The sequence below is a fragment of the Macrobrachium nipponense genome, chromosome 2 (genome assembly GCF_015104395.2).
Source record: "Macrobrachium nipponense isolate FS-2020 chromosome 2, ASM1510439v2, whole genome shotgun sequence".
NCBI lineage: Eukaryota > Metazoa > Arthropoda > Malacostraca > Decapoda > Palaemonidae > Macrobrachium > Macrobrachium nipponense.
Window position 1 is genome coordinate 56,574,312 of NC_087201.1, and position 24,111 is coordinate 56,598,422.

Here is a 24,111-nt window from a genome sequence, read left to right on the forward strand (position 1 = left end):
GCCAGTGCTAAACACGACGAAATACATTTGATGTCCGAATCCCTAGTGGCTGACGTGTTCCTGGGAACGTTCCTTGCAGTCCGTGCGGAGTTATTGCCTAGTATAACCCACAAGATTAAGAAACATTTAACAAACAGGAAAAAGGAAAAGGAAAATGACACAGTATGTAAAATAGCGAGAGCGGATACAAAATCAGTAGATAATAGACAACGGAAAGGAAGACTGATCTTGGTTGAGTTGTGGCTTAAGTCTGTGGATATCTGTAGATTCTAAAATCCTTAAATCAAACAATTTTGAACAAGACTACAATTTTAAAATCCCTTATAGTTAGTCCTGCCTGATTGCATCTACTGCAGTGTTCACGGATGGAAGACTGCTGCTGCTTGACTGATGTCTTCTCTCTAGATTCTCTACCTCCTCTGTCGCTGATCCCTGCATGCTGGCAGTATCTCGGTTTGAGCGCCGTTATAGAACTACCCAAATACCCCACTTGGCAGTTGGGGCATGTATAATGGTAAACAATACCAGAACGCAAAAAATCCGGCAGTTTATTTGAGGTAGGAGGCTTTTTATTGTGAAATCATTATTAAAGATTAATTTAAAAGTAATCGTGTGGAAAAATTCTACCAAAACAGTATTTCAATTCCCTCTCCAGTTGTTTAATTAATTTACCAATGTAAGGCAATTTGCAGTAGAAAAATTAAAATTGTAGAGTCTTGTTCAAATTTGTCTGATTTAAGGATTTTAGTATCTACATATTATATTCACAGACTTAAGCCACAACTCAACCAGGACCAGCCTTCCTTTCCTTTGTCTAAAATCTACCGATTCTCTCTCTATCCGCTCTCGCTATTTTAGCTATGACGTCATTTTTCTTTTCGTTTCTTCTGTTTGTTAAATGTTTCTGAGTCTTGTGTTTCTCTTGAGTCTGTTTTTCTTAGTTTTGTTGTCTATTGCCATTCACTGAGTTTTCTTAGTTTTAAGTAACTGTTTTCTTTTCTGGGCAGTTGTTTCTTTTGGTAACGTAGTTTATACAAAATTATTTTCGAGCGTGATCTCTCTGATTTTGTATGTTACTAGTATATTGTTTTATGTTTTGGTGTTTTCCCTGGATTTTAGGTCGAAAATGGCTTAGTGTGTTAAAGCCGAACTGTCCCAATGGAATAAAAATGTTGACTTTAGCGCCTGTTTGGCATTTATACATATATCTATATATATATATAATCTATATATATATATATATATATATATATATATATATATATATATATATATATATATATATGTATATATATATATATCATATATATATATATATATATATAATATATAAACAGTAACTATACATTGTAAATGCGTGGAAAGTGTTTCCATTTCAAATGACGTAGCTAGAGACACTCCATGATGATATTATGATTTGATATAGCAGAGTGCCATAAGGCAATTTCTATATATTTGATATGTCAGCGCTGTAGGGTATCACAGTCTGATATTGTTGGAAATAGCACAGTACGAAGTGTCTGTATCAGTCGTATGTTCCCCTCCTTAATGGAAGAAATAATTGTCTGTCGCTTGATACTTTGATATGACATTATCATATGTTATGGCTTAAAATATGCTCCATACTTGTCTAGTATATTCGGAAGGCATACCCTCTGAATCATTTTAAATTTATAAATCCTCGCCTCGGTTTTGTCATTTTTATCCCCGATTTTTGTGTTAGCGGAAATAGGAAGGCCCTAAGATCAACAGGAAAGTCTGCTTTTGTTTTATTTATTCGTGTTTGACAAGATCATGAGATCATGCAAAGATTCTTGAAAGCTTAGAAAACTCATCTTCGACTGTAAGCAGACGGATTGCCGCGTTCGAGGTACATCAAAATATAAATAAAGATAAGATCTAAAAACTAAAAATCGGAAATAATTCTCCAGTATTTTACTGGCCATTTGCTCTACGGCGACGGTATCTTAGTCTTCATCTGTCAAGGGAATGGAACAGTGATTCCCAACCTTTATACCTTCAAGGAACCCTTGCAACAATTTTTCATACCCTAGGGAACCTTTATCTACAGGCTGGGTATATATATATATATATATATATATATATATATATATATATATATATATATATATATATATATATAATTATTTAATATAAATCATATAATATCTACCATGGTTATACCAGCTGTGTACATTCAGATCAGCGTCACTTGCAATGCATATTTATTTCAAGACTTCTTGCGGAACCCCTGATGATGGAATGAGGAACCCCCAACACGGTTGGGAATCGCTGGACTATGGAAGGTCTGCCACATCCGCCCCCTCCTCCCCCTCCTCCTCCCGAACCACCCCACCCCCTCACTCGCTGCCGCGATCTGGCACATTCCTTATCGATTGTAACGATGGCGACAAAGAAACAAACAGGCGTAACAAGTTTGTCTTCCTTTGATGCTGCTTACGAAATGCCCTACTGCATATACGCATGGGGGATGTGACGTCATGCTGAGGTGATGAAGGACGTTCTATATTGATTGATTTTGTCTTTTTGGAATATTTTGAGAGTTTCTTCGGCAACTCGGGGAAACACTGAACTAACTTGTTTCCTTTTCAATCCTTTCGTAGGTTTTCTTCCTCTTCGTAAGGACTGTTCATGAAAAATCCGTCGGTCTTCATCTCCGTGAACGAAACCTAATGGATGTTACCTTGGTTTCGAAATGCTTCTGTTTCCCGAACTGTTAGAGAATGGTGTGACGCGGCTGGTGTTTTATCAGTCGACCTCATGCCTTGATACTGCTTTCTAATCACTTGCTTCAGCAGCTATCTCAGGTGGTTCCCGGTCGATTTACGATCGATTAACTTATTTATAAACTGTCTACCAAGGCTTTGTACTGTTATTTATTATGTAGGAGCATTGAGGATACCGCACGTCACCCAGAATGATACGTTTATGCCTCTAATTTATGATGAAAATTCCTCTTGTCCTTGGAGTTTACGATATTGAAGATACATAGATGTCATCATTCTGCTGTGCGTTTCTTAATTTATGTCCTATATTGCGCGGACGTTTTCCCGTTGAAGGAATGGGGTGCTCACAGTTTTCACTGTTTGGTTGCCAGTAAGTCTTTCAGAGATAAGGTTGCTAGCCTTATGCCCTTTCCTGATCCCGGTATCTGACTGTTTGCTTAGGTCAGCTCAGCAGTGGTCGAGTGGATTTTATTAAAGGAGCAGACCCACCCGCCTGCCTGCCTGCCCGTGCTCTCTCAGGAAGTCTTGCTTGGGTGTTGTGGCTTGGAAAGGAGACTGCAACCAATCACATTGGGAGGCCTCTTTATCGTAATTAATCTCCTTGGTGTGTAAACTTCTTGGGGCAGTTTTGAAATTTTGTGGTTGAATAAGGATTTTATGCGTCGTCGTGTGCTTGTGCAAGTATAAACTGATATGTGAGTGTTCGTATATTTGCACGTAAATGTTTCAGGATGGTTTTGTAATAACTTATTTTTCCATTCCTTCCTGGTACGTGTTTTTCCTCTGTGATATCTTAAAACATCAGCACACTCAAGAGTGTGGAAGTAATACTTTTAATATTCTTCGCTTTATTTGAAGGGCTGGGTAATATGAGTGGATTCTGTGACCTTCTTTTTTTCTAATGTACGTAAAATTTTCGGATGTACTATATATGTACATGGTTTCTATTTAGTAAGTAGCGCAAATACAAAGTAACTGAAGCAATGCGTAATTCGCTAAGGGAAGACAGTCGGCAAGAGTATCAAAATAGGTTTCTAATGATTGTTATTGTCAAAAGTCTTTGTAGTTGCATTTGCTGTTGCTGGTGTCATTCAATATGAGTGAAACACGAGACAGCCAACAGCAGGGCACAGACGACGAGCTTAAGAGCGTCAGACGTCGTCTGGTGACGTTCGTAAGGATGAATATAAAGGTTCACGACTTCGGATGTCTCTCGCTTCGAATTTTATGCTTTGGGGAGCAGGCAGATGATGACTGTAATTACTTAAGTATTGCTTGATTATCTCAGACGCCATTTAAGAGGAACAAGGTTTAGCTTTAAAAAAAAAAAGTGATGATTTTATGACAATTTATGACTGTCATAATCATCGTCAACCTCCTGGAGCACGGAAATCGTTTTTGGAGGTGTGTGACATCAGCAGGATTTGAACGTTGGCACTGCATAGGAAGCAGTGCGCAGTTGACACTGCATATCAAGCAGTGCGCAATTACTGGATTTGTTCCCTGCAGGAAGAGAACTTCGTGAAAAATGCCGGTCCTTATTGCCCTTATTTTTTTTAATTAGAATTATAAAGGTTTTCATTTTTAGGTATTCATCGTTTTAATATCATGCATGTTTTGAGTAATTATTATAATGTTTGCGTAGTGATCCCAGTAAACTGTAATAAGCGTAATTTTCTTGTCGAGCTGAAGGAAAAATTCTGAGGTTTTGTTGGAGGCTTTTCATTATTGTTTGTTTCTGTTCTTGCAGAATAATTACTACGTCACATTTTGTGTATTAAACATTCCCCCCCCTCTCTCTCTCGTCTCCGCATCTCTCCCTCTCTGGCTCCTTCGTCTCTCTCTCCTCTCTCTCTCTCTTTGTGCGTGTGCGTGTGTTTTTCTCTTTCACTTCAAGGCGTTGGGGAGTTTGCATTTCTTTTGTTTATGAGGCGTTTGTTCCCTAAACGACTTAACCTCTGTTTTTGCTAAGTGTCATCTGCAGAATCTGTCATTATTATTATATATGTGAGTGTTCGTATATTTGCAGGTAAATGTTTCAGGATGGTTTTGTAATAACTTATTTTTCCATTCCTTCTTATTACGTGTTTTTCCTCTGTGATATCTTAAAACATCAGCACACTCAAGAGTGTGGAAGTAATAGTTTTAATACTGTACTTAACCACTTAAAGTCTCTAGCTGGAATTTAATCATATTCAATCTACTTTCCAATTTTTATCATCTTTATTTTTTTAACTGTTCTCAATATTATACAATCTACTCTTACTGCTTTAGTTTTTTATTTTTTTATTCTCAATTTTATAACGATTTTTACCATTATTTTGATTATACCATCCTTTATACTACTTCACAAGTGTGGATATTGCCGATTATTCTTTTTTTATCATGTTATCTTAATTGTGTGTTATGTTATTGTCACTTATTGTCATAAGTGTGTGTGTATGTGTTTATTATTTATTTATTTATTTATTTTAAGCTACAATCGTTTTCGTTGTAAGCAGTTTATTGAGAAATATCTGATATGAGTGCATCTCGAGCAGAATTTCCTCAGGGCTCAGAATCACCTGTCGCAGATGTTTCAAACATCGGCACAGATGTTTGAGACAAAATAATGTCCGTGGATGGACAATACGAGACCCCTAAAGCTTCGAAAAAACATTCATTTTTGGACTTTGCTTTCCGTTCATCTTTTAAATAATGATTTGTCTGAAACGAAATTCGTCTCTATGGTTAATTAATTAGCATTGTAAACCATGATGTCTTCCGCCATCAATGATTTTAACTGGTAAGAAGGAGATATTTGAACTTTACAATAGATATTTAGGCAGCGTCTGCGTAAGTGCATAAAGCTAAACAAATACTTAGCTTTATCCATTTTATTCTCCGATTTATGTTCTTATTTAGAGACACAAAAATTATTCCATTCCTCAGTTTCGTACAACTGTTATTTTTGGGACCAGCTGCTGGTGCTTATACTTTTTGGATCATGTCAAGATTAGCGAACCCACTATTTTTCTGGACAATATTATACCACTTTGATTTATGTATATATATGTATATATATAAATATCAAACTGGTATAACATTGTCTTGGAAAATAGTGGGTTCGCTAATCTTGACATGACCATACTTTTCTACTGTGAGTTTTGCTGTCCGATTAATGTCAACTTCTCTTTTTAGTCACAAGTTAACAATTTTTAGTGGTAGGCAATATTGGGCTTGCTTTCTTCAATAAAAGGCTCGTGTGTACGGTAAGTGTCTTGGTTAAACATTCAGTTTATATCTAAGCATGTTATATTAGTCACTGAGCATAGGGACGTTTTCATTTATATCTTCTTTTCACTCACTCCGTTGGTTCGTGGGACTTCCTTTGACCCGTTGCTGCTTTTATCAGGCCCCTCCCCGAGCGGGAAAGCGCCGTCAGTGCACCTCATGCGATGCACTGTAGGCATTACTTAAGGTTCTTTGCAGAATCCCTTCGCCCCTAGATGCATCCCCTTTCATTCCTTTTACTGTATTCCGTTCTTATTTTATTTCTTCCATCTTACTTTCCACCCTCTCTAACAATTGTTTCATAGTGCAACTGCGAGGTTTTTCTCCTGTTACACTTTTCGAACATTTTTTTTTTACTGGCAACTTCCCTTTCCGTGGTGAATGGCCTCATGGGTCGCAGCTCTTGGCCTGTGGAATTGAATTTTATATTCTGCTCTATTCTGTTCTTATGAGGAACTTCTGCGTTACTCGTGTTTTTTGAGTCTTTGCTCCGTCACCTGAGGCTACCCGCAGGCTCTTCTGTAGTCTTGGGCTCTATGTCCCCCCGTCGTATTCTGTCCTCTGTACGTGCTGTGTGTCTTGCCCATTGCAGCCTTTTGGGTCTTATGCCGCTTGCAATACGTCGTTGTTTTATTAAGCCCCTCAGATTCATCAATATGGCACCTTCTCCAGGACCACTCCTCTATATCAAATGGAGAGCCAGCAACCATATTCTTCTATTGCGTTTTATTTAAAGGAAAAAAAAAACACACATACACAGTTAGCATTTGTTTTCACTAATAGTCAAGTGTACACGTCTATATAGCTCTATCGGTCTTAATGGCATCATAGATTCTCAGTATTTTGTCTGCACCGATGTTCTTCTCTTCATGACTGGAACATCTTGGATGACGTGGTTCCTTAGTATTTAGATCAGTTTGTTTTCTTATTATTGACGAAATTTTCTTCGGATATTCTTCTTGATTCGCTCTCTCGTATTTCTTGACATCATCACCTGAGTTTTCTCTTGTTTAGTTTTTGTCTCGGTTTAGAGTTAACATTTTTAAATTCTTTCTTCCTCTGTGTTTCTGATACCGAGAACATTTCTTTATGAAGAATCTCAAAAGGAGTTAAGTTTCAATACATTCGAGATAGAACTTTTCCATTTCTAGTTTAACATACCCTCGATTTTACATACGTCTCTGTCATACGCCTCCGTTTTGAACCGTGTTGCTATACTTGTATTTGGGATTATCAATTAAATCGAAGGCTACTCTTCATTAATGCTATTGTGTCTCTTTCGTTTCTCCCGCTCATATTCTGCATTGGCTCATTTTCTGTCAGTGTCCCGAGGTCAAAAATTGCCTCTCCTTTTCAGTAAAACTACACCTGTAATATGTTTCATGATTACTCTGACGGAATAGGTAATTTCACCAAAAGTCACTATTATTTTGTCTTCTATTTTTTAGTTTTCTGTAAAATAAAACTATTGAGATGGTTTTGTCTGTCCTTCCGCACATTTTCTGTCCATCCTCAGATCTTAAAAACTTCCGAGGCTAGAGGGCTGCAAATTGGTATGTTGATCATCCACCCTCCAATCATCAACCATACCAAATTGCAGCCCTCTAGCCCCAGAGGATTTTGTTTTATTTAAAAATTACAGTTAGCCATAATCGTGAGTCTGGCAACGACATAGGACAGGCCACCACAGGGCCGTGGTTAAAGTTTCATGGGCCGCGGCTCAGACAGCACCGAAAGATAGATCTATTTTCGGTGGCCTTGATTATACACTGTACAGAAAACTCGTTTTCTTCGGCGCGTTTTTTACTTGTTTTCAATTGCTCCTGATTGGAGCATGTCACTCATTTTGTCGGCTTGTTCATGAAAAGAAAAAGAGCTATATTCTGCCATCCACGTAATTTGCGACATTAATTAGCTTCCGTAGGCATGCTGACGTAAGCGTGTTTTTTGAACGCTAACTTTGATAGATATATGGTGTAATTTTTTTTGTAGATTTGACTTTTTATATTTTAATTTGTTTTAAAAATACAGTGTCATGCAACTCAAATTTGATGTCTTTGAAAATTGCTTATCCGAACGAAACTGCCACCTTACTCTTCCTTAAACGACTTGTTGAAGCCATCTCAATTTTATGTAATCCTAACTGAGATTCACATAAGGTAACTGAGAGCGCCTTAAGCTTATAGAAAATTGCTGTAGTTCCTGAAAGATTAAAACAAGAGAGCAGGATCGTCAATGTTATAATTCCATAACCCGGAACCTCTCTCTCTGACAATATTGCCTTCCGATGAGTCTTCAGATCTACAATTGCTGAGAAGTAAAACGTTTCCAAGAATCCTCTGTGTATCTCTTCTGAAGTGATATTGCAATGTGAATAAAGTTACGAAGGATTGAGGCGACTAAGCTGTTAACCTGATACAAGTCCTATTGACTGATATTTTGTGAAGAAAACTTGAAAGCTGAAAACTCTTTCTGTAACTTGGCTTGATCTGATTATGGTGATGGATGATGTTGCTCTTCCTGGAAGTAAATTGGCTTAGTGAGTGAAGTGGTCGTTAGATTTCCGGTTAAACTGCAGTGGTTTCCAACCTTTTCTGATTCTCGCCCCCCTTCATTAAATGGCACATTCTCTGCGGCACCCCCCCCCCCCTTTCTTAAATACTGTAATTTACTGGCATAGTCAGCACATGTCAATAATTCGCAATATTATGTATATGTATATATATATATATATATATATATATATATATATATATATTAATTCCTTAATACAGAATTTGAAATAGTTTATATATTTAGACAACTAAATTTCATATTTATATCTGAAATATTTTCTCAGTATTTTGAAATTCGGAGGGGGGGGGGCCGCCCCACAGGTTGGAAACCACTGGGTTAAAGCGTCAGGAAGTCTGGTTATTGTGATCAACTTGCGAGATTTCAGATCTGATGTAGAGCGAAGGGACTGATAAATCTCTCTCTCTCTCTCTCTCTCTCTCTCTCTCTCTCTCTCTCACATGCACACACACACACAGCATTTATTTTACATATTATACTAAGTGATGTTTATCACAGGTGATTTTTAAATATAATGATGGTACGACCATTGCAGTTAAAAAGAAACTTGAGACAGCAGCCATTGATATATTTTATAAACTGTATTATGTGTATAGTAGAAAGAATGTCACTCTGTTGATTTCTTTGGTTTCATTCAACCTTATTGCCGCTTTTGCTAGACTCATAAAGTCTGTCGCATAATATAGCAGTGGTCATGGGGATCAAAGAAAGTTAACTGATGCACAGAAGAATGAAGTAAGTTTGATACGTTAAAAACAATGTGCCACTGTTGAGATGTGTGCACAGCGTTATCCAATGCGACTTGGTTCTAATATGATACATTTTGAAAACAGCGATACCAAGACGTTGACAGGTATGTATGCCAGATGTACGTAATTGTTCAAGTGAACTTTTTCCTCATCGATCAAATGCGGTAAAGCAGGATTAGTCACAAGTCTGGCGATTAATTGGATATTTCGGTACAACGAACAATTTGTATCGTCGGTAGCGATTGATCTTCTAGAGAACTTGTCAGAAACTATATTTTCGCGTAAGCGTGAAATGTTGTTCTGTCGCAACTAACCAAAGCGATCGGTTAGAAAATAAAATCCTAAGTTCTATCAAGATCTTTTCCTGTATCCCCTTTGCTATAGGAATGGAATGGAATATAGAGCACTGATACCTATGAGGTCATTCAGCGCTGGAAAGGAAATTGAGAGTAGGTAGGTTTGCAAGGTGTAACAGGAGGAAAACCTGGCCCTTCACTATGAATGAAATCATTGTTAGGAGAGTGCGAATAGCAAGATGAAAGAAAGATATGATTGGAGGTACAGTGAAAGGAATGAAGGTCGTTGCAGGTAGTGTCGAAGGGACGCTGCAAAGAACCTTGAGTAATGCTTACAGTGCACCCCGTTAGGTGCTCTGACGGCAATACCCACCCCCTTTGCTCTATCACTCATAGATCGACGTAAAAATACTTTCCGTCTGTCTGTTCGTTTGAGTGCATCTGCTCTCCGGTAAGACAAGACCATAAGTAGCAAAAGAAAATGTTTTATTTTAACGCATTTTAACAGTATTCCTTCGCAAGCGATAATAAGATTCCATGACTTGTTTTGGGCAAATCTATTGTGCATGAACCTTCACTTCAATGTGACGTCTTTAACGTTCCTTTCATATATCCAGGAATCTTCGGGTTTTGTATTAAGTCCTGAACTTTAAACTGGGAATAAAGACTTTAAAAGAACATCAGGAGTGTTCCTTTGCTTCTGTTTCGAGCCTTAAACTGCTGATAGTATGCATGCATGGCTCGGGAAATGTGCTGTGTGGAAAATTTTGTTGTGAGCCTTCCGTTGAGTCTAGAATGCACCGCAGCAGTCTTTTTCGTCTCTAAATTTTTCAGTAAAAGTTAAAACGAAAACGCAGTGATTCATTTCTGTTGTTAGATTTTCGCAACGAAATCCAAAGGGCCCAGCTTCAGCCAGTTTTTGGAGTTATTTTCCAAGACAGTCCCAATAGAAAACGGCTTATGTGACGCGCAAGCATCAGCAGCATGAAATACGATAGTGCTGAGTTAAAATCGCCTCTTCTAGCGATTTATGGCTTTCTATGCAGTGAGTACTGTATTTGTAGTGGTGGGACTTCAAATAAATCAGTGGACATATACCGGGGACATTTTTGAAGACAATGTCATTCGTGCAGCTACATGATTTTTTTATTGATTTCCTGGTAAGATGAAACTCTTTATATACTTTGCGTGTCGCCCCGGAAAATTCGTGAGCGGTGACTACCTAACCTTTTCCCAGAGAGGGAGAGGCGGAAGAGCGCCGGTGATTTTTAGGCCCCAAAATTGATTTTCTTTTATAGCTCCTCTTAGGACTGTCGTCATGACCCTAACGACTTCATCAAAGGTTGTTATCCTCTTAAAAAGCTGATGTGGTTTTCTCCGTGTCCTCCCTCCGCCTTTTTATGTATACAGCATTATTTCTTATCTTCTCCATTTTTCATATTGTTAAGTATTTAGAAAGTTGAACCAGATAGAGGACATATGACTGACAAAACATACAAGTTGATAAGTGTTCGTGTAAAATCCATTTTCAGCACATGAAGGCTATGCATTACGCTTTTTGTAGACCATCTGCTTCATGTCAAAAATAGCTTAATTTTTTTTCTCGTTAATATTTGTTTAAAACCCGGACGAGATGCAATAAATGATCTCTCTTATTGGCCAGTAAGAAAAACGACAAAATGGAATAGTTTTCCTTTTTCACCAAACAGAAATAGACATGAGTCTATACAGAAATCTGTTCATCAGATTGGAGTACCTACCTTTCCTTTTCTTAAAAACAGAAATACGCATAAAGCTATATAGGAGTCTGTTCATAATAATAATGAAAAAAAAATCTTATGATGTAACAACGTCGAGAAGAGCGAACGGAAATACTTATAGAATTTACTCTATTCAAACTTGAATTGCACTGTTGAAACTCCAGATCCCTGGAGGTGTGCAATAATTTACAAAACAGAGAAGCACATTTTCCGAGTTGGATAATTGATCCTCTAAAGTTTCTCACATGTTTCCTGAGATTCTGTGCGGGTTCCTACTCTCAGACGATCACGTCTTGCCCACCAAGTTACGATGTCTCGCATGTATTATTCACATTATGACCCATTGCTGCCTTTTATATATAGCAAGGGAGGGGAGCCATAACCTACTCTTTCATCCAGCCTTGGGGCCGGCATGAGAGTGTGTTCTCTCATCTTGAAATCCAGGAGTGACGCATTGCCGCCTCCTGCGCATGCGTGAATCTGTAATCATCATCCGTTCTCCTACATGTTACTTTGCGTTGTGAATCATAGTTCCTTCTGCTGAATAGCATGTTATTGGACAGTGTAATTGGCTGCTTATTGCAGTGCATGCGTTTCTTTTGTGTACGTATTAACTGACAGTACGTAATTAGGTCCAGTGGTGGAAATTTCCCATGATTATTATCGGCTCCAGGCTACAAAGTGAACATTTCATTCACTTGTGTTGTGTTTTTATCGCTGATCTGGTGATTTGGGGGGAAAAGGTAAATGAATAAACACTCAAAGATGGTGTATTATCATTTTGCTTTTTTGAAATTATCATAATGTTATGCGTATTGACTTCGTTCAAATAATTACTCTTGATTGTCTTCTATGTGGCTAGACCTCGTTGATACTAGTGAAATCTTTACCATGTACTCGTTTGATACCGTAAACTACCTTCTCATTTCTCCTAACCACAATAGGCTTTTCTTACGTATTTTTCTGAAATCCTTGTATTGATTTTCTAGTATGCTTTTATTATTTTGCCGCAAATCTTTCCAAGCAAATCTCTCCCGAGAGGAGAGAGAGAGAGAGAGAGAGAGAGAGAGAGAGACCTATGGATATTCGTTGATACCAGCAAACACGGTGTCTTTCATGGCGTTCCTAGAGTAGGTCCTTGTGGTCAGGTAAAGGGAGTCATTCAGTTTTTTTTTTTTTTTTTTTTTTTTTTTTAAGGTTTTGAAGGCCAGTGGTTTAAGAAGGGTTGTCCTGGTTGGGTTAACACTCTACTTGTTTTCAGAACAGTTAAGAGCAGACTAAACAAACAAGTAAAATATACGCCGAAGCTTCTTTGGTGCAATCGAGCTTTTGGTACGGTGCATAATGCTATATGAAACTTTTAGGTACGGCCCATGAAACCCTTAGCCATGGCACCTGAAACTCTTAGCCGCGGCCCATGAAACGCTTAGCCACGGCACATCAAACTGTCGGACGGCCCGGTGGGGGCCTGTGTTGTTGGCAACTAGAGCGGTGCCAGTCACACGATCGTGGTTAACTTTACCCTTAAATAAAATCAAAGCTACTGAGACTAGAGGGCTGCAATTTGGTATGTTTGATGATTAGAGAATGGGTGGTCAGTATACTAATTTGCAGCCCTCTAGCTGCAGTAGTTTTCAAGATCTGAGGGCGAACAGAAAAAGTGTGGATGGCGAGACAAATATGCATCTCAATAGTTTTCTTTAATAGAAAACTAAAGGAGGCAACAAATGGTGGTTCATTTGCTTTCTTTCTTCTGGAGTTTTTTTTTTCAAAGAATTCTCTCATAATTAAACACAAGGAGAAATAATGATAGCAATGAGGTTTGTGATTAGATCAAGGGAAGAAGTTCATGAAGGGGGAATGGTCATCTCCCCACATACTCTCTTTTCCCTTGCCTCTTTATCATAGCTTTTTCCAATCTTTGAGATTAATAAATCGTATATATATATATATATATATTATATATATATATATATATATATATATATATATATATATACATATATATATATAAAGAGCCCATAAAAACGCCAAAATATAGAAAGTGATTACTATATTTCAGAGACTGCTGTCTCTCTTCACTTCCTATATTTGGGCGTTTTTATGGGCTCGTTGTAACAGAACATTTTTACCAGCCATATATAATATATATATTATATATATATATATATAATATATATATACGTATATATATTATATATATATATATGTGTGTGTGTGTGTGTGTGTGTGTGTGTATGTATGTATAACTGAATCACGGAAGTTAGGAACGTGATAAATCCATAAATAAAGATATATGCCACGAAGGAAAAGTAAACGAAGCAGGATCTGCGAGACCTTTCGACGTTAAACGTCCTTTACTGAGCAAAAACTGCTCAGTAAGGGACGTTTAACGTCGAAAGGTCTCTCAGATCCTGCTTCGTTTATTTTTCCTTCGTGGCATATATCTTTATATATATATATATATATATATATATATATATATATATATATATATGTGTGTGTGTGTGTGTGTGTGTGTTTGTAGGTTTATATGTATGTGTGTAAGTGCACGTGTACATAGACACTTGCTTTTTTCATGTTTAAGCTCTATGACTTTTTGGAAGTCGCAGCTTCACGTTCTGGTGTTTTTGCTTTATGTCATCGTTGTCAATGGAATTCGTCTTATTTTATTTTTTCCTTTAAATTTTGGTCTTATCATTGCGAGTTCCTATGTTATAAGGAAAACCAAATATCCCTGATTTCTGTATTTGTAAAAACTTTTCATTGGGAGTAGTATAATGTTTCCGAAGAGTGCGACAACTAAGATTTAATTCTGTTTTAACGGCCCCTGATAACACCCTTCTTTATGTACAATATTTATTGTTGTTGTGAAAGTTTGAGATGGTTTCGCTGGTAGACTTTCTGTTTGTTTTATATAGTGTGTACGAAGGATTCGAGTAATAGTTAAATTTTGTCATTTCAGTACACCAAAAACCTTTCGATTTTGGACCCGAACCTCTGGGATAACAACGGATAAGAAATTAGAAGGGGCCAAAAGGAGTAAGGACTACTTGCATAGCGACCGAGATCTTTGAGAACAGGAAACTGCAAGAGGAGTGGAAGATCTGGAAGATGTAAATCAGGGCCACGATGGGCCTCTTTAGCAATGCCACCTCATTCCAAGGACAAAAGTATTCCAAGCTCAGGAAGGAGTGCATCAACAGAGGTGAGTCAGTTTCGTCATGTATCGAGTTGTTCTTGGAAAGCCTTCTTGAATTCTGAACGTGGATCTCACAGGCAGGCAGCCGTGAGTCCAGGTTGTCTTTGTCATTGGAGTCTGTGAACGATAATGATACGTATTATGCCTACGTTTTATGCGGAGGACGATTTTATTGGTCTTTCTCTTCTTTTGCCATTTTTTGCAGGCCTTTGCTTGTGTGTGTTTTAAAGAATCTTATTGATACCACAGTACATTGCGTCTTCATGAGTTGCTACAGTTATTTTGATAATGACAGGTTTTAACATTGTCCTTAGGTTTAAAATAATTATTGGATATTCAACAAGAGTCGTAAGTAAACACATATTTTAGCTATTTTAAGTTATCATTAACACAGTTGATGTCATAGTGTTCATATTTAAGAGCTGTCGGTGTAACATCGAAGACCTGCTCCTCAAGTGCTAAGAAAGTATGGGCATGGCTATGATTTGAAATACACGTTTGGATCATCATTACGTTGTTATTTATGTAACTTTACTTGGTGCATGAGATGAACTTTTTTAAGCAACTTTCCTTGCCTTTATTTATCTTATTATTATTGTTATTATTATCATCATCATCGTTTCTATTTCTCTCTCATAGTTAATTCTTTACATATGTAATTTGATTATTATCTGTCATATATGTCAACCAGTTAATTCTTCACTCATCGGTTTCCTTTGTAGATGTCAGAGATGGTGATAATAACTTGTCATTCGAGCTCAAGCACACGCCCATGCCTCTAATAGATCAGAAGAATAAAGAGTTCAGGGACATCTCATTACTCCGCTCTGTTTTAATTAGAAAGTTGAATTACTTCGTTAACATCTATCCTGGGGTCGTTCCTCACAGATGTGATATTGCGTGGCATTAGCGGATAAAGTGATGTCATCGCAGTTTTATACAGTGATGTCATTGTTATGATGTAATTCACCTCGTGATTTGAAAGGTCATAAATAGTGAGTGAATAATGTTATCGTTTGAGTATCATTGTGACATTTACAGTGACTGTGTGATGCTGAATTGTAATGTATTTTCATTTCATGTATTTCCAGGAGAGAAGTTCAGCGACCCAAAGTTTCCCCCTCATGATTCGACCTTATTCTTCTCGAAACAGCCGCCAGGCGTCGTCACTTGGAAAAGGCCGCACGTAAGCGCTCCATTCTCCATCGAGATAGAACTAGCTCTCCTTCAAGGATGACGTCCCAGTGTCACTCTTTAGATGTTTTTAGTATTTGTATATGAAGAGGTCGATATGAAAAAGAACCTTAAAAAAGCTGATCTTTCATGAGTGACTAAAATAAATCTCTGTAGCAAGAGGATGTGTCATGAAATTGATGAGGAATTGATGTGAAAGAGGTGATTTTGGTCTATATTTTAAAAGTCAGGTTTACAGAGACTTTTACTGCGATGTTTTCTAAAAGTGATCTTGCATTTCAGGAGATAGTAGACAACCCAAGGCTGTTTGTAGAAGGAGTTAGTGCAAATGATGTCACTCAAGGGCAGCTAGGTAATTGCTGGTTTGTTGCAGCATGTGCCACGCTGACTGGTGTGAAAGAACTATGGCATAGGGTGAGTAGCCTTCCCTTTCTCACACGTTATTTTATGTTGCTGACTTTATTTTTTTAAGTATTTTAAGACATTCCTAGAAGCATCGGTTTTCCATCAAGGTTTTGCATCAGTGTAGTTCCTGTAAAAGTGATTTTTCAGACTTGTATTTGCTTAGTAACAGATAAGTCTCTCTCTCTCTCTCTCTCTCTCTTTTCTCTCCTCCGAATACCTTTCCCCTTTCTCCTCCTTTCCCTCTCGTCTCTCTCTCATCTCTCTCTCTCTCTCATCTCTCTCCTCTCTCCTCCGATCGATCTCTCATCTCTCTCTCTCTCTCTCTCTAAATCCAGGTTATACCGGACTACAAAGATCAAGAATATGGAGATTTGCACCCTGGCATCTTCCACTTTCGTTTCTGGAGATTTGGGGAATGGGTGGATGTTGTGATTGACGATCTACTGCCAACGATAGAGGGCCAGTTGTTGTTTACCCACTCGAGAGAAAAAGGGGAGTTTTGGTGCGCCTTATTAGAAAAGGCATATGCCAAATTGCATGGGTCGTATGAAGCCTTAGAGGTATTTTTTTCTTTTATTTATTTGTTTGAAAATTACTATGTAATGATAGTGGTAACAATTTTGTATAATTATATTGGAATAAAAAAACTTTTAATATGAAAAAAAATATAATATAATATATATATATATATATATATATATATATATATATATATATATATATATATATATATATATTCGATGTAAATCATAACTATAATTTTCCATATCCTCAGGAGACAATTAAGGTCACTAAATTCATTGCCTTTTGTTTTCATTGATTATTTAGGCCTTTGTGGTTTCCATCATGGTTTCAGCTCCTTGATTCCATTACTGTTTTGAAATATTTAAACGCACCATTAACCAAAGACCTCGTTCTCCAGGGAGGAAACCTCAGTGACGCACTTGTTGATTTGACATCGGGTGTCTCAGCTCATCTGGATCTGACTGTTGGCGGGTACACGGATGACTTTGAAAAAAGAAAACAGCTTTTTAAGATGATGGCCAAAGAGATGAATGAGCATGCTCTAATGTGCTGCGCCATCACAGTAAGTTTTTTTCCATTGCCTAGTTTCCCTTTTATTTGTTAGGCTATGTGCTTAGCATTTTTAATGTATGTATTTTGACCTATGGTCATGGCTCTATCCTTCCCTTTCTTCTTTACAGTGTTTTTGCATGCATCATTATTCCCTCCTAAGAAGACAGTGTGAAGTATTTCTCATATATTTACTCTTGTATTGCCTCTGTAATCCTTGGAAGCAGCATCTTATTAAAGTACAGAACATTATTATTTTTTGATGGACTATGACCTCACAAATTTGAGTTTCTGTCATTGGAAATACACATATGTACATTATCAATGATGGGAAATATGCAATAAGAAAATAAAATGATTAACCAGTTGGATAATTTTCACTGAAATAAATGGCTCTCAAGATTGGATATTTTTGAATAGGTTGCTGATAAGCAGTCCATTTTGATGTCGGGAGAACCACAGCAGATAGAGTACAGTCAACTTCTGATGTTGGCTAGATCAGTTTTGTTATTTCAAGACCATTGCACAGAATTTAACTGAGACCATTGAACAGAATTTAACTGAGACCATCAAACAGAATTTAAATGAGATCATTGCACAGAATTTAACTGACATCATAGCTTGAGAATACATATTCACATAATTGAATTATTAAAACTAATAGGTAGTGGAAGCTGAGAATTTTGTTTTGTTTTGTCTAATATTTCTTATAATAATTAACACCTTTATGGCCTTTATAAATGATTCGACTTTGAGACAATATGTTATTTCATCACAAACTATTTGCAGTAATGTAAGTACTAGTAAAGCTCTTCTGATGATAGCTCCCTCAGCAATTATAAATTTCTCAAGATTTCAGGTATAAAATTGGCGCATTTTTTCTTGGGTTTCAAAAGGATGTGGAAACTAGACAGGTTATTCATTCAGAATTACATGTCTTAAGGTTTTAATTAGTGTTGCATGAAACAGAAAGCATAAGTATAGTACTGAAAATTCTTTTATTCCTCTCATTGTCAAATTTGAAGGCCTTAGATTTCTCTCCCAAAGGTACTTTATCCACAAGTTGTTTGCCAGTGCATTATTAGCTTTAAATTTTTATTTATCACGTAAAATGTTTTGCAAGAATGAAGCACTTTGCTCCTTTACAAACCCATTCATTTACATTAACAATATATGCATCTGCATAAACTCTGACGCTTCAGAGAAAAACAAAAATTCCTCCAGTTCCACTTGGCCCTCCATTCATGTGGGTTCCACTGGCCCTGTAGTGGCAGAGTGAGTCACTTTGTGCCTGTCTACCTGAGTGTAAACCCCTTAAAAACTGCTCTCGAGTTTAAATCCCTGTTTATGAGACTCATCATATAGGTATAAACCTACACTTAATTTTCAGGTCTTTAAAGTCTTTCACTTCATTCTTGACGAAAATTCCCAAGTTTGTAGCTCCTGACATCTTTAGTGTGAATGAGGATTTTTCACTTGACTTGGTTTCAGTAATTGCCTAACTTCATTTGCATAATTAGTATGTTTGAACTTATTTTGGATTAGCGATCATATTCACTTTTTTCTTGGTTTCTTATGATGTGGTGTAAGTAATTGAATTTTTTGGTTATTCACTATTCATTGTGTAATTACTCGCCGCTATTTTTAAGTTTAACGCATAGTAAATAAATATCCGTTCGGAATCAGGTTAATTTCATTCTGTATATTAAACAAGTTTCATTCATTTACCCAAAGTGAAAAGTATAGTCAGCATTTTATGTCTTGCTGCTTTGCTTTAAAGTATATTCCAGTTAAAGCAGTTATAAACTTACTGTTAGGGTATTCAGACTAATGTATAAATTTATTGTTAGGGTATTCAGAATAATGTGAAGTAATGGGTTTATAATGAGACAAATAATTTTTTGAAATTATTATGTTATTTTATAAAACCATTACTTTACAGGTATACTACCCCTACTAACCCCTCTGTTACTCACAGCTGGTCCAGACAACACAGTTAGTAACTCATTATGGCATCAGAAAGCAATGGGACCCTGATGATTGCCAAGTGTGACTGGAGAATTCCTGCTTCCATAAAGTTTCTGAAATTTTGTGCAGATACACAAAACTCATATAAAGTAATGGGTTTGTAATGAAAAATTTGTTTTTGAAAAAAAAAAAAAAAATCCCATATTGATACATGATGAAAAATATAGGGGTGGTAACTAGCACTAATTGGCACTCAGTTTTCCTTTCAAGTACTATTTACAGGTAGATGAAAATTAAATATGAGCAACTTCATTGAATATCTGATGAATTTATAAAGCCTAGTCCCAATAAATTTATGAGAGCTAGAAATTTAAAGATCAGATATGAATAATCTATAGTATATATACCTCTGAGATGTAATTTTTCATTATTATTATGTGTAATAGCTACATGAAATAAGAATTAGAAGCATAGTTTTTCAGAGTAACATATTATATTGAACTTGAGGATATGAATCATCTGTTGTTAAGGAAGCAATAATAGTCAATACTGAATTCCATTACAAGAAGGTAAATATTTTCCAAAAAATGTGAAACTTGCTGATGGAAGTAGTGTACATATAGTGAAATATTCAAATGCTCCTTTAAACCATTTCAGTGTCCATTACTCAGGTTTCTTAATTCTCTTATAGGTACTCTTTTAATTAAGTAGTACTTTGTTTGCTCGTACTGTTTTTGTTTCTCTCATATCAAGCAGGACAGAACAGAAGGTTACTGTTGTGGATAATTGGAGTTGAGTATTTCAGCTGCTACTGATATTTTGATCAATCACAGAAATAGTGTGATAACTTATCATGCAATAACCATTATACTATACAGTATTTTTCTGTGTTCTGTTTTCTCTTTCTCATTTTATAGATTGCACAAAAATACAGTTTCTTATGGAAAATCAAATAGTACTGCACTTTATCTCTGACAGAATTTTAATGGAATGAATATGATTGAAAACCCAGTTAAAATAAAGTTTGCATGTAAATGCAGTTGCTGTGTAGAGAGCACTCTTATAAGTTGCATTTCCTTTCACACCAGTAAATAAAAATTGTTGCTGCCAAATTCATTTCATTACATAGATAGGTAATCAAAATGCATAATGAGGATATTAAAGGCATCATCAGAGCTTTTTACTGATAAGCAGTTTCTCCAATTGATGCCTGCATCATTACTTTAGAGAATGGATGAAATTGGGAGGTTAGATAAGCTGCTAAAATTATATCCAGAGCATTGATATGTACTGTATGTGATGTCTTAGTCTTTACTGATTTGAACATAATGAGGTCACTATATGTCAAACCTATGGTATATTTCAGAGGAGAATGGCTGTCCATATAGTAGTGCATTTCTCATTACTGTATTGGGAAAGCAGATCCTTACCGTGAATTTAGTTCTGAGCTGTGAATACATCATAGTAATAATTTCTGTAGTCTTCTTTTGAATTATTTAGCATTAAATTGAATGAGTTTTTGGATAACTCAAGGAGCTTGGATATTTTACCAACTTGAGGTTTATAGCTGTAATGATGACTGAAGCAGCATTTGAACTTCACTGTGACACTTCAGATTCTCATTTGCATGAAAGTTCGTATGATCTGTCTAGCAATATGGAATCCCATACAATTAAACAATAAGTTCTTAAGCATTGCTCCTTAATGGTCTACAGCATCTTTACCAAAATTATGAAAAAACTTTCTCTCTGATGTAGGTTATGACTGATCGATGAATGAAGTCCTTGAAATGGAACAATTTTATGATTGATTATTCTCAGGGAATAGCTTTTTCATAACTTCTGTGTTATGCTGATTTTCATTCCAAATCCTTAACCATAAATGATTACCCCATATACAGCTTTAATGTTTACTTATCTGGTGTTTTTGTGCTTCTGCTTTCCATAGACCGGAGAAGTCTTCAATTCGGTAAGCTGCATGGCTATATATACACTGAGTGACTTTTACTAGAGAAGCACATTTTATTTCTAGAAATTGCTGGTAATTATATAATGAAAGCATTTTCATAGACCAATAGAAGCTTTACCAATTACCAAATGAATCGCTTTATGACAAATGTTTATAGCACTTACAGTAGAACTAACGTTACCCACTGCATCATTTGACAGTGCTGTACACTATACCCAAAGTCAGTTTTGTGAAATTATTTATTTTACAGTACAGTACTGTAAGGCCACTGAACAGTTTTGTAAGTAAAGATATCCAATATTTGTGAAGTAGGAGACAAGAATTTTGTTCATGAAACTCCAATTTATGTATATTTTTCCATTTTAGTATGCTACAAGGAGTTGGTACCTGAGCCATAAATCTTTTATGAACTGAATTGCTATTGTTCGGTTAAAGTACACTTTATTGATCCAATTGTTTACTTATACCTCCTTACCCCTTTTTTTTATTATTATTCACTTTACTGTTGTTTAGTGTTTTCATTACGTATTTATTTTTATACACTATATATGTATTATTTTTGTGAATTACATTATTCAATTGGATTTTAAAATAATGATGTTTAGGAATTTTAGTGAACAAAAGGACATGGAATTTTCAATAAAACACGCAAGCTTTTTATTTACTGTCAAATTGTATCTTTTATAAACTTTTATAGGATTTGGATGACTTGTGAATACACTTGGTTTTCTCTATCAGTTTTTCAGTTGTTCCTGTTTTCTTAAGAATCTTGTTGTTTCGGAAAAGTTTTTGGGGAATTCTTTAACTTCTGCCAAATGTAATAGGTGGTGTTACAAGAGGTTCTTAGGATTACAAAGTACATATACATATAGTAAGTGGTTTTTAGTGCCAGAAGTATATTACAAAAAAAAAAAAATAGGAAGAAAAAGGAGTTGAGGGTAGTTTTTAGGAGTAGAGCATGTTTATTAACTTAGAGCACTGTTCTCAACCTTTTTCTGGTGGTGGCCCCCCTTCAATCCAGTGCAAGTTGTTGTGTGGCCCCTCCATGCCAACTCTGAGTTCTTACCCCCCCCCCCCCCCACACACACACACACACACACACACACACCCGCCTTCCGTCCATCACCTTAATACGCCTAGGGAAGGTATATTAATGGTTCTAGTTTGAGTAGTACCATGTACTCAAAACACTAATTTCAGGCATGAATCAAATACCAATATTAATTGGAAAAATATTTTATTTGAACACTTATCTATTTACAAAAGGAATAAAAAAAACAAGGAATACATGTAGGTACAATTGGCTTTTATCTTTGAAAGGTTTCAGTGGGATCCCTGTGACTGATGCAAGGCTGCCGAACTTGTCAATGTTTGGCTTGAAAGCTGTCAGAGAGAGACGTAAATCGCCTCTTTTTTTCTATGTCAAGGCGATTTCGTGTCTTTGACAGCAGGTACATCACCCGACTGAAACCAGTCTCAACCAAGTAAGACGTGGGAAAGGCAAGTAAGAGCAACTTCACATCTTTCCAGAGTATTGGGTACTTCTTATACACATCTTGATTCATCCACAGCTTCTGGTGTCCTCCACGCTTGAACCTTGCTTGAGCTAGTTTGGTGTTATTCTGAAGTTCAATGAGGACTTTCTTGTAGGGTGACATCAACTTCAGATACATCAGCAATGAAGGGATCCACAAACCAGTGTGGCACAGTCATTTGGAGTAGGTCAGAGAAGCGAGTGTCCATATCATTATGCAACTGCTTCAGATGGTCAACATACACTGCTAGGTCATCATCAGCAGATCGGTGGATATAACTGCTAAGGAAGGAAACTGTGCAAACTCTCGTCTTCCAAGGTTCAACCAGAACAGCTTGAGTTTCCCTTTAAATGTAGTAATTGCCTCCTTGCAGGAAAACATGGTGGAGTTATTTCCTTGAAGCTCTTTGTTCAGAACATTTAGCTTTTCAAATATGTCAGACAGGTAGAAGATGTCACTCTTGCATCAACAAGTTTCTGTCCAAGTTCTGTCCCACTAAAGAAAGAGATAACACTGTCCCAAAGTGCAACAAAACGGTTCAGGCAATTACCTTTAGAAAGCCACCTGACTTCTGTGTGCAACACAAGTTTTTCAAATTCTTCATTGTTCTTTTAACATAATTGCTGAAAGAGGCGATCTTTCAGTGCACTACTTTTTATCAAGTTGACAGCCTTGATAACATGCCCAAGTGCTTCATGAAGACGTCCTGCTAGGTTTTTGGCAACCAGGTGCTGCCGGTGAACAACACAGTGCACACAAACGACATTAGGAACAGCTTTTTTTAAGTAAGCACTGAATCCCCAATACCTTCCTATCATAGCAGCAGCGCCATCTGTTGCACAAGCCACAATGTTCTTGAGTGGAATGTTGTTCTCCTCAAAATGACCTCAAGTTTTTTGAAGATGGATTCTCCTTTAGTGTCAGTCGTTAATTTCAATGAATGCGAAAAAACAAGCATTTCTTGACATATTTCATTCTCATCAAGAAACCTCACAAATGCCATCAAAGAGCAGAATTATCAGGTAAAGTTGATTCGTCGAGTTGAAGCGAGAAATCATTCACCTGCAGTTTTTGAGGATTAATTGGTTTTCAACATCAGCTGCCATTTCATCAATACGGCGTGATACTGAGGAGTTGCTCAGAGGAATAACACTAGTTACCTCTTGTGGACTCTGATTCATGACTGTTGAAAGCACTACAGCCACTGCCGGCATGATCAGAGATTCACCGATAGTATGAGGCTTACCTGCTTTTGCAATCAAATTTGCTATCTTGTAAGAAGCCAACATCCCTCTGTCTACTTTTGCCACTTTTTGGGTAAACATATGATTCACTGTCATCCTTCCTTGGAACTCATCACGTAATT

The 24,111-nt window shown here is 36.7% G+C and overlaps 1 protein-coding gene across 7 annotated transcripts in view; it reads left to right on the forward strand.

Annotated features, from left to right (window-relative positions):
• LOC135220599 (calpain-5-like) overlaps positions 1-24,111 on the forward strand; it is a 221,245-nt gene that overhangs the window by 59,413 nt on the left and 137,721 nt on the right. For 5 of the 7 annotated variants that reach the window (XM_064257868.1, XM_064257869.1, XM_064257875.1 and 2 more), the window contains exons 2-7: positions 14,365-14,607; positions 15,693-15,787; positions 16,078-16,209; positions 16,536-16,760; positions 17,123-17,287; positions 21,190-21,210. In XM_064257868.1, coding sequence (XP_064113938.1) covers positions 14,532-14,607; positions 15,693-15,787; positions 16,078-16,209; positions 16,536-16,760; positions 17,123-17,287; positions 21,190-21,210 — 714 coding nt within the window. In that variant the 5' untranslated portion in view covers positions 14,365-14,531. The remainder of the gene's footprint in view (positions 1-14,364; positions 14,608-15,692; positions 15,788-16,077; positions 16,210-16,535; positions 16,761-17,122; positions 17,288-21,189; positions 21,211-24,111) is intronic. The other 2 variants (XM_064257871.1, XM_064257874.1) reach the window with 1 other exon arrangement.